We start from the raw sequence: 12,063 nt of genomic DNA, 5'->3' as shown, positions 1-12,063 counted from the left end.
AGCATTCAGAGGTTGGGCAAAAGATCTGAGGAAAGAGCTGGTATTGTTTTAAGTGTAAAAATGTATATGCTCGTCTACCTAAAGCGGTTGGAAACCAGAGAGAAAAACAACTAAGCAAACTGGATGGGCCATTTTATCTTCATCTTTAGTCGTTTACTCTATTACAATTTATCAGTTTCAAAATATGTAGGGGAGAGATGCGGAGCAGCAAGAGGCTAGAAAGCCAAAAAAAATATATAAAATTATCCTATGGACTCTAAATGTGTCAGAACAGAGTCCCTTGCTCGGTCCTCACTGTTCTTCTAGATCTCATTGGCTCCTCGTTTATTTATTTTTTTTTTTATTTATCACTTTACATAAATTCTACAAAGAATAAACTTTGTGTGAAATACATTTCGTGAGATATAAGAAAAAAAAATTACAAGAAAATAATTAAATTAGAAAAACATATGTTCCAGAGTACATTCAATACATGACCCTGGCTCACAGATCATATCTCAAGAAATCTACAGCAAGAACATTGAGAAGAAATACATTTAATCAACAATAGGCGATTTTACTGCACATCAATTTACTATTGATCTTATTCATTTATGGAAGGTTGTCTTCTACTAACAAGGAACTCCTTCAAATGGTCAGGGTTGAAAAAAATAAAGGTATTACTGGAAATTTTTATCACACATCTGCATGGGTAGCAAAGCTGAAAATTTGCACCCAAAGCTTGTGCCTCAGATCTCATAGATAGGAAAACTTTTCGACGAAGTTGTGTCAGTCTAGATAAGTCAGGATATATTCGGACCATTTGACCATGATATGGCGCTTTCATATTCTTTAAATAAGCTTTCATTATAAGGCTAAAGTCATGTTCCGAATATAGAGATACAAATAATACCGCTCTGTCAATTACTTCCAACTCAGAGTTTTCCAAGTATTGGGTGAGGTGTAGGAAATCAGGCCTGTTCCCTTCAGTTAAAGAGTATTTCCAGTTCTTTGGATCAAAAAACTGATCTTTTTTAATGTAGGTATTTGTTCCACCTGGATCTTCAAAGCCTCTTGCAGGTATCTTTTGAAAGTTACAATAGGTATTTCACCCATAATCCTAGGAAAATGTATATGATATTCAAATGTCTAAGGTAATTCTCGACGGCTTCTAACCTTCTTGAGGAAATTAAAGTATCCCCGACCAAACTTGCAGATGTGTCCTGTAATTTCCTAACATCAGATTTTAAGGACTCTGTAGCCTGCACTTGTTCTTGTTGTGCTAAGAGATTATCCTTGGTTACAGAGTCTAATTTCTTGCCCAGCACTACTATTTGAAGTGTTTGCTCCTTAATTAGCTTAGACATACCTGCCATCATTCCCCAAAGGGAGTCCATCGAAACAACCTCAGGTTTCTTAAAATCCTCGGTCTCCAAGATGTTTATTCCATCAACTCTTGTTGAGCTCTTCTCTTCTCCCACAGGGATAGTCACTCCTCCAACCACTCCTCTCTCTGAGGGGTCCAGAGCTCTCGACAGAGTGTTGGTAAGGAGCTCTTCCGGGTCACTGCTGATGCTCCCGGCAAGCAAAGGGTATCCGATGAGATTTTCATCTTTCATCAATGCAGGAACGGTGAGATGCGGTGAGGAAGCTATGACAGGTTGTCTAAGATCTGGCGGGCTTAGAGTAATTTCCCCGGGCGAAATCTGGCCTTCTCTCCCAGTTATGCCAATGGGGCTTGAAGCCTGCTGTGGCTGTGCAGACGCGGTATACTGCATTATTAATTGCTGCTCTGATACAAGATCTGGGTCTGCCAGGAATACCCTGATTTTGGCTTTATGCTTAAGCGGCATTTTAAGTAAGAAATTCCGATTTAGATACAAAGTATCTTATTCGGTTTAATTTAACAAGGAAAGCATTTTCGGAGCTGCTGCACGTACATCCAACTATATCGCCATCTTGGAAACGCCCCTGCCCCGGCTCATCGTTTATTCTAAACATGATCACTTGCAGACCTTTTCTGAGTGTTCTGAAATGTTTACCTATAATTTTGAACAGGAAGAGAGCATAAAATTTTCTATGCCCTGAGTTTGAAAGTAAAAAAAAAAATTGGAAAAATGATATTCACTCGAGCACCCCCCACAAAATAACTTGAAAAAGCCGCCCTCTGGGAAGGTGTGATTTCTCTCTTTTCCAGCTCCCTCCTGCTCCTTTCTCTTTTAGCTTGATTGCAACCAGGGCTGGGATCAGGTACCATGAGCTTATCTTCACAGCCACCTGGGAATGTTGTTCCCCTATTATATATCTCCTCCCAATTTACTTTAGTCCAGGAGGGACAGTCCTCAGCTGGGGGCTTTACATCTGGGCTCCTTCTGAGCCCTTCAGTCATTGGCTCTGAATCTGGCCATTAGGTGTCACTGTTGAATGTTGATGACTTTCTCCATAGCATCTCCAACTCCAGTCCACCTGGGGAGGGGAAGACCTGAGCTGGGAATCAAAGCCGGGTGAATTTCACTGAGACACCGGTCCGGCTCCAGACTTCCTTCTTAATATGAACCAACGGGGCAAAGGCACCATTAACCTTCATTCACAACTAATCGTGGGTTTTTCCTTTTCTCTCATCTAACCCAACTATCACGGCGATGGCCACAGGCTATGGTTCCCTTTACAACCCGGCAAGCACGCACCTAAGCCTGGCCATTGTGTGACAGCTGAGATTCCCTCCTCTCGTAAACATGAATACCCCCAGCCCCGAGGAGCCGGTGGTATTCATGGCTCAAAAATAAAAACCCATTTTCCCCAGGAAGTTCTGGCATTGTAATTGATAAGAATACAAGACAAACAGACCCTGCTATATATTCATAGCTCACAAGCAACCATTTCACAGGGAAATATGAATAAATGGGGCACATGGTTTTTGGGCCACTTGATTAAATATGTCCTAAGAACAGTTTACATTCAGCTGCAATAGTGGCCATGATGTGAAACATCTAGCTGTAGACCATGAATGATTTTTTAAATGTCTACCTAATCAAAGGAGAGGTGTCCAGATACTGAACAGCAGAGACAACCACATCAACATGAAATGCAGGTAGAGGTGCTCATTTTTTTCTGTGTTGTGCTTATGTAGGCTTGAATAAAGGAGGCGTGCTGGCTGGAGTGATAGGTGCACGCAAACCACATTATGATATATGGGGGAACACCGTGAATGTGGCCAGCAGAATGGAGTCGACAGGCGTTATGGGGAATATACAGGTACAGTATTCCCATCACCTTCTGTTTAAATTACACAGCTTTCTCTTCACAGGTCTCCCAGTGAACCATCCTTCTCTACTACAGTCTATCCAAAATTCAGCTGCATGACTTATCTTTCACTAAAATCGGTGTACCCATATAACCCCTCTTCTCAAGTCACTACATTGGCTCCCTATCCTTTCCCACATACTGTTCAAGCTCCTCTTACTCACCTCACTGCCTCTCCTTTCTTATCATCTCCCCTCACCTCTCCTTGGGAACTCTGCTCATCAGGCAAGTTTAACAACTTTTATAGACTGCCTTCTGACCCAAAAATGGCCAGTCAAAGTGGTGTGCAGCAATTTGAAATCAATTACAAAATTAATAACATTTTAAAATGTACACACATACAGGTAGATTTTAAAAGCGTTGCTCGAGAAAAACAGCCCCATACACGCGTGTGTGGGCTGCACACGAGCAACGTGAATTTTAAGAAGCCAGGAAGTACGCGCGTACATATCTGTGTGCACATCAGGAATATGGAGGCTGAAAAGGGGCAGGGCATGGGCATTCCAGGGTGGGGCCAAGACCTACGCCAATAACTCCTGAATTTTGCAAGGCCGAACATGGCAACACGTGCCATGTTACATGCGTAACTTTACTACTGGTCCTGATGAGGCGCAAGTCTGGAGATTTTGAGACAGAGGATCGAGGACATCAGCGGGGGGGGGGGGGGGAGAGAGACAGAGAGATAGAGAGAATCTGACACTCTATATATCTCCCACTGTAAGGGGGCACTTTCAACTCAGGGTGGGTTTTAGGAGGGGGGGGCGGTGTTACATTGGTCTGCCCTGCCTAGGGCGCAAAGGACTGTAGACCCTTGTAACACCGCCCCACTCAAAACCCACCCTGAGTTGAATGTGCCCCTCTTATAGTGTGAGATATGTAGAGTGTCAGATTGCCGCTCTCTTTCTCTCCCCCGCCCCCCCTCTTATGGTCACTTGTGCGAGTACGCACATAAATGCTACACACATATGCACAGTGGGGATATTTTAAATGATACACGTGTACTTGCACACACAATATAAAATTAAGGATATCTTTGCTCGTGTGCCCGATATGTGTGTTTATGGGAGCATGCACGCTCCTTTTAAAATTTACCTGCAAATAAATAAAATCCACCTCAACAATGGACCAATATCATGTTCATTGAACCACTCCTCAAGATCTTAAGCAATCCAGCTATATATAAGAATTAAGTTTCAATTAATCCCCAGAAATCCCCCTAAATGTATTTTTAATTGAGCCACTACCTCACTTAAGGGAAAAGCTGTGTCATTAATTTTTTACGAAAGGTTAAATACTCCATTTCCAAATGCATAGGTGATTCCAAAATAAAAAATGGAGCCACATCTGAAACCATGCTGGCTCTCATTTGGGCCCCACAAATTTCCTTAGAGATCGGGCCTTATTTAGTGCTCCCTGACTTGATCTTAATACACAATGTGGCTGATACCATTCTAATGTATTTGTGAGATTTCCAGGTCCTACCCCTCTTAACACCTTAAATTTCAATGTCAAAATCTTAAAACAAACTCTTACTTCAATCAATAACCATCAGTGGAGTTCTTAAACAGCTCAAAACTGTTCTAGCAATTACATTCTTCACTAGCTACAATCTCTGAAAGGAATGCTTAGATAATCTCACCCATTACATTTATTTAAATAGGATACAACTAATGAAGGAGTAACAGTCTTGAAACTGCTCATATCCAGAAATGGTTTTAATGCTGTCATCATTCTCTAGATGATTATAAGGTTTTCCGCAAGTACTGAAAACATTATTCTTTAAGGAAGTTTTTCATCAGTTTATTGTTGCACTGGAGGTGGACCCTTGGCCTGGTGCAGGATTGATACGGCCCTCTGGTCACACCCAGAGAGCGCCTGCCACCAGGAGGCGGAGCACACGAGGAGACAGAGGCTAGCTGGAGCTTTGCCAATAACAGTCCGGGGTTTCTGCAGGTTGAGCCCTTGGGTACCCGGACCGCCTGGACGTAGGTGGGCCTCAGAGGGTCTCCCGGAGATGTAGCGGAGAGGTGTGCCCACCACGAGTAAGGGTGCGCGGCTGATGCAGAGAGGATGGACCAGACCTGAACTGGAGACTCTGGAGGCCTCAGGGAGGTAACATTTCAGGAAGGCTCTCCGGGCGGAACAGGTAGCACCTGTGGGTCTGGTCGGAGGAAGGCCGTGGGCAGAGTCCAAGCAGGTCAGTCTGGTGGTCACAGAAGGCACAAAGAGGGTGTCCGAGTGAAGCGCAAGGGTCAAAGCCAGGGTATCCATCCAAAAGTGGTCAGCCAAAGCAAGGGTCAAATCCAAGGTCAGTCCGAGTGTAGTCAAGGCAAGCGAGGGTCAGTTGCAGGTGACGGTCAACGTGGTCAGGCAGGCAGAGGTCAGTTCCAGGCAGCAGTCAACGTGGTCAGAAGGCAGGCAAAGGTCGGGTCCAGGCAGCGGTCAGTCGTAGTCAGGCAAGCAGGGGTCAGTACCAAGAATCAGTCTGAAGGCTACTACCAGGGAATGTGGAGCAGGAATAAGACAGACGCTGGAAGACACAGGGGACCACAGGAACACTGGAACACGGAGACGCTGGAACAAGGAGACACTGGAACGCAGAATCAGATGCAAGGAACAGGCAAACTAGCACACTGAGGTGTCAACCTGATTGCCAAGGCGAGATTCTGGGGACAGAACCTCACCTTTTGTACTAGGACCGTGTGATGTTATCAGGATGCATCTGAGCCGGGTTTCCCGCCCTTGATCCTTTAAAGGTAGAGACGTCGGCCGCGCGCACTCGTAGGTGCAGGGCCGAGGAGATGGAAGATGTGGAGCCCCTACGGGAGCTCCGCTGAGAGGCCTGTGGCGTGGAAGAGACTGAGGATACCTGGGGAGAGCGTCGGGGATGTCGGGAGCTGGCAGCAGCGGCAAGGCCGGAGCTGGTAGAGGGCAGCGCGAGGCGAGCAGGGCCGACCGCGTCACCAGTGCGGCTGGGACGCGCAACATTTATGGAGTAGCTAGCAGATCTATAATGGCTATTCTAATCACTTGTTTTTAATATTTTCTTTTGTTTATATGTTTTAGATTGTAATCCACCTAGCATGATAGAGTTATTATAGGTGGAATATAAGTATTCTAAATAAATACAAAAATAAATACATTCTCCGTTTACCAAATACCAATTGGATTGCCCTTGAAATCTGAGCCTCTCCCTCAAATTTATAATCCAAATAAACTCTTTAATCACTTATTTTCTCTGCTGAACAGATTTTAACCAAATTCACCGCCACACATAATGATGGCCCTCAACAGTCCTTGCATTGATTCTCAAAACCTCAGTTTTAGAAGAATTTAATTCTAACTGATTTTGTCTAATCCACTGTACTAACCCCCTACACTCTTACCTAAACCCCACCTCGAGTTACTAGGTGGGCCTTTGGTGCTTTTGTACGCTGCTTTGGGTAGTCTTTGAATTGGGAAAGTGGTGTAGAAAAAAATAAATAAATCTGGGCCAGTTTTGGACTTTTCAGCAGAACTTCAGAATACATGACCAGCAAATCTCATTTTCCAGTAGTTAGTGAAATTGTAGGGCCACAGAGAGAATCAAAATAGAGCGGCAACATTAGACAATAGAGGTGTGAATCGTGTGATCGATCGTCTTAACAATCGATTTTGGCTGGGGGGGAGGGAAATCTTATCGTCGGGTTTTTTTTGTTTTAAAAAATCGTTAAAAATTGTAAATCGGGGGAGGGCGGGAAAACCGGCACACTAAAACATCCCTAAAACCCACCCCGACCCTTTAAAATAAATCCCCCACCCTCCCGAACCCCCCCAAAATGTTTTAAATTACCTGGGGTCCAGTGGGGGGGGGTCCCGACGCGATCTCCCTCTCTCTCTCTCTCTCTGGCCACGGCTGCGTTGAGAAATGGCGCCGGTGGCTCTTTGCCCTTATCATGTGACAGGGCAAAGGTAGTGCTGGCGCCATTTTGTTTCCTGGCTCCCGACGTCACGCCTGCTGGAGATCGCCCCCGGACCCCCGCTGGACCCCCAGGGACTTTTGGCCAGCTTGGGGGAGGCTCCTGACCCCCACAAGACTTGCCAAAAGTCCAGCGGGGGTCCAGGAGCGACCTCCTGCACGCGGGCGGTATTGCCAATCTTCAAAATGGCGCCGGCGCTACCTTTGCCCTGTCACATGATAAGGGCAAAGGGCCACCGGCGCCATTTCTCAACGCAGCCGTGGCCAGAGAGAGAGAGAGAGAGAGAGGGAGATCGCGTCGGGACCCCCCCACTGGACCCCAGGTAATTTAAAACATTTTGGGGGGGTTCGGGAGGGTGGGGGATTTCTTTTAAAGGTTCGGGGTGGATTTTAGGGTTTTTTTGGTGTGCCGGTTTTCTCGCGCCCTATTTAACGATACAATACAAATGCCCCTGACGATAAATCGGGGGCATTTGTATTGTATCGTGCACTCTAACGATTTTGGACGATTTTAAAATTATCTGACGATAATTTTAATCGTTCAAAAACGATTCACATCCCTATTAGACAATGTTAATTCTGGTTTGGAGAAGATATTCCCTGAAGGTTAGACCAGGGCTGCCTGTTCTGTGCCATCTCCTGGACAGGCAGTGGTATCAGTGGATTGTGGTGTATAAATAAATGTAAGCCCCACTTCCCTCCTTAGCTCCTGTCAACCCCTCTTAGTTGCGGGACACCCTCAAACTGCGGGGACTGCTCCACCCATGTGGTATCAATGTAACTCGTCTGCTTTGTTCCTCAGGTAGTGGAGGACACCAAGGATATCCTGAAGGAGTACGGCTTCAGATTTGTGCGCAGAGGACCCATTTACGTCAAGGGCAAAGGAGAGCTGCTCACCTTTTTCATGAAAGGACGGGAAAAACAAGGCTCCTTCATCAACGGCTCCTCAGTGACTCTACCGCATCAAGTGGTGGACAATTCATGATGACGATTGCTCCGTCAGCTAGTTGGCTGGACTGACAAAAAAAAAAAAAAAAGATGATTTAAAAAAGAAACAAGATGCTGCTCTGTAGGCAAACGACACAACTGTGAACACTCCAGAACTGTTCAAAACAAATATTAGCAACCTGAAAACGGAAATGAATTAAAAACAAGAACCTTTGATCACGTTCTTTGCTGGAGATTCACTTTCAAGGTGTCTGTTTGTTTACCTTGGCATACGCGGCTTCAGCTTCTTAGGGGGAAGGGAGCGCTCCTCCAGTCCCGCCCCCCCCTCCCCCAAAGGTCTCTTTTGAGCTTTCACCTACTTTGGTCCTGCTGCTCATAGGAAAAGCGCGCTGATAGAGAAAAGGCAACAAAAAGCTAATCTACTCAGGTGGCATTTAGGTGAAGAAGTTCCTGAAAACTCCACTGTTTGATATACCAGTTACTTGTTAGTATTAGTAAACCAAGCCAACACTAGAAAGGGGGCAGGTGTTCTGAATTTACCCTGCAGGATGTCAGCGCCGCAGACCAAACAACTTATAGTGCGCACCACTAAAAGCGGTGAACTCGGGCTGGGACAGAAGAGGACTCCTGAATATGAGGAGTGGGAAACCCGACCGGCTTTCAGCCTTTCTGTTACATCATACCAAACTCATCCTGTCGTGAACGAATAGTTACGAAAATCAAAGAGAGTGCAATATATTTCCTTTAATTTGGATTAAAAAGGTTGTCTTTCAAAGAAAAAAGATATATATATATATATATATACATACATATAAATATATAAAGCAAATCCACAATTATATTTTTGTCTTACCCTGCAAGTAGTATTCCTCTTTCAAATACTGCCTTGCACTCTGCCTTCCGCTGCTGTTACCTTTGCCACTGCTTTAAAGGAAGAACTTACAGGTATTGATAAAGAACAAGACTGTTTTATTAAAGCTTTTATTCAATATTCTGTTTAAAATCATATATCAATATGCCTAGATCTGGTTTCTTCAGTTGAACCAGTGGGTCTCTAATAATCTTTTCTCAGTATCTATCCTATCTTTTAAAACACCAAGATTTCTGATACTTGTCTCTTGAAGCTGAACTGTCATCCAAACACTCCCCTATCATTGCTTAGTTGAAATATATTCTTAAATCTAAACTACCCTGGTAGAACAAACTACTAGATAGCTGATAGTGGTTCTAGATTGGCATCCATTCACTCAAACTCGGATGTCATCAGTTATGTGACAGTTGGCTCCTTTTGATGTGGGCTGCAGTTTGGTGGTGCAGTTTAATTACCAAAAATATATGATCTTATGACCCTCTGTGGATAGGACAGTTATTTAGAAATGTAGTTTGTGAAAACCATATGCTCATGGTGGCTCTCCCTCAATGGAAAAGATAAGCCGCAATCAAAATGTGTTGTCAAATGTGGAACAGGCATAGTTAATGTAATTTCACCACCAAATTCATAATCTGATAATGAGAAATATGCATTTAGCTCTTCTTAGCTGAAAGCATATATAAGCTAATGCTGCCTTCATATGTTATGATTTATTTATAGTACTGTTATAACAGAGTATAGAGTCAATTGCAATCTCCATACTTTGGCACATGCATGTGATGTCATCAGATACAGTGGAACCCTCTTATAGCGAACTTGTGTTTTTTATGAAACTGTTCACTCTAGCAGGAGAGAGCAGGTTCCTCCTCCCTAAATTGTGTCAAATATTTAAAAAAAAATACCGAGTGTGTTTTGCATGAAATCTAAAATAAGTACAGATGCTTCTATAATTTCTAGTTTATTTTGTGATGATGTAATTGTGAATTACCTTCTTTTTGTGCATACAAACGGAATGTGAACGATATGAGAGCTTTGGGTGAGAGTTTCATGACCATTATAACAGCCTGATCTGCTCAGCTGTTAATCACTACAAGAGGATTTTTGTTTTACTGAAATATTCAAGATTGGAAAGAAATGGGACTTTTGGAAATGTTCATTATAATAGGGTTTCACTGTAGTCTCTTTTTTTATTAATAAATATTTTTTCTATTTTCATTTTGTCTATTTGTGTTGTGCAGCTTTATTGGGACATAGTCACTATTAAGTAATCGAGTAGCTGATTAAGGATTAAATATGTTATTCCTTGTCTTTTTGCTACATCAGTCCAGAACGATTGGGTTTGTCTCCACTTTCAGTCGATGGAGAAGGAGTTTGTTTGTTTTTTTTATCTCCTCTATTATTTATTCTATGAACAGAACCTGAAAAACAAGTATTCTCTGCCTCCAGCTGATGTAAAGACCTTCTGATGGTGAGGCAGAATTTCTTTAGGAGGATATATTTTAAGAAGGTCAAAGGTAGAGCTTTCTGAAAAGAATTCAGTTTTTAGTGATGCAAGGTTAAGGCAGCCAGTTTTCACTGGCTGCAAACCCTTTTCAAGTTATGCTCCCTGTCACATAGTAGGGATTTTCGGTAGAGCATTATGATAAAAATTCAGCTATATCAAAGTAAGGAAAAGAACATCTGAGTTTTCCTCCTTCTTTTACAGTTGCTGTTTTTCTGTTCAGATTGAAGACAGCTTTGCTCATTTACAAATAAATAATAATGAAAGCTATAACTCCAGACTCAGAGTATCGTTAAAGTAAGGCTCCTCAAAAGCATCAACAACCTTTCCTCTTTAAAAGGAGACATCGTCTTCAGTTTCTGAGTTTAAGCTTAAGTGCGGAAGAGCTCAGTTCCCTAGGCAGCCACGTGGAGGAAGGCTTCTCGGTGGTGAGCTGCAACCGGGAGCATTCATTCTGCAGTAGACAATATCTGTCTGCTTAGCCTGATGCCATGGGAAAAATTGATCGAGTGAGCATTCGCATCTATGCAAACTATGAGGCAAGGTGCAAAGACTCCGGCACAAATGTTTAAATTCAGTTTTCCATTTACCCTGTGATCGAGGAAATAGGATCTTGACAGTTGAAATGGCCGCAGCCATCATTTTGAAAACTGTACATCGCTCTGCAGTGCAGTATCCTTTTGTTTTTAAGATAAAAGAGAAGGGAAAAACAAGCACTCTTGCTTTTTTTAAGCATCAACTCTTTCAGAGACCAGTAAATTTAAGAACATAAGAGCATGCCATACTGGGTCAGACCAAGGGTCCATCAAGCCCAGCATCCTGTTTCCAACAGTGGCCAATCCAGGCCATAAGAACCTGGCAAGTACCCAAAAACTAATTAAATTAAATCTGCTGCTTCTCCATTTTCAAACAGAAACGTCGTTTACCAGTTCCAGTCGGGTTGTGTATGGCATAAACAAAAAGGTACAGAGGAAACATTTATATTTGACTTCCTTCAAGTTGTACAAACAAGGCAGTCTAGAAGCCTATGGATACCTTGTAATAATGTGTTGTTAGTGGATGCCTTTTTTGTTCTTCACAGAATTGCCTCCAGTTTAGTCGCCTTGGCAGAGCAAGAGCATGTGTGATACAGAGGTAGAATGGCTACAACCAAAGCTGAGATTATCAATTCAGGCTCTGGCACGTCTTAGCTTAATGGGCTTCTTTATACCTGGGCTTCTGAGAATGTTGCTTGCTAGCCTTTGTGCTCTCCCAATCCCATACTGTTGGCAAAATATCTTGAGGTGATTGCCTTGGAAAATATTCAAAGAGCTTAAACTTTTAAATGCAAATACCTTTTAACAACTTCATGGCCCAAGTCTAAGCAACTCAGTTTCCTCTGGCATATGAGATATTCACAAGTTTTCAGTTTGTCTTATAGTAATACTTTTTACCATACAATATTTACAATGGTTATTTCATAGTGAGCAAAGATCTTGAGTTACTATATATACATATACATAT

The 12,063-nt window shown here is 43.1% G+C and overlaps 1 protein-coding gene across 1 annotated transcript in view; it reads left to right on the top strand.

Moving 5' to 3' along the window:
- ADCY3 (adenylate cyclase 3) overlaps positions 1-8,306 on the top strand; it is a 369,755-nt gene extending 361,449 nt beyond the window's left edge. Inside the window, exons 19-20 of the mRNA XM_029596196.1 lie at positions 3,110-3,234; positions 8,043-8,306. Coding sequence (XP_029452056.1) covers positions 3,110-3,234; positions 8,043-8,225 — 308 coding nt within the window. The 3' untranslated portion in view covers positions 8,226-8,306. The remainder of the gene's footprint in view (positions 1-3,109; positions 3,235-8,042) is intronic.
- The last annotated feature ends 3,757 nt before the right edge of the window (positions 8,307-12,063 follow it).

The sequence above is a fragment of the Rhinatrema bivittatum genome, chromosome 3, assembly GCF_901001135.1.
Source record: "Rhinatrema bivittatum chromosome 3, aRhiBiv1.1, whole genome shotgun sequence".
In the NCBI taxonomy this organism is placed as follows: Eukaryota; Metazoa; Chordata; class Amphibia; order Gymnophiona; family Rhinatrematidae; genus Rhinatrema; species Rhinatrema bivittatum.
The sequence above is the reverse complement of the archived record's forward strand: the minus strand, read 5'-3'. Positions and strand labels throughout refer to the sequence as shown.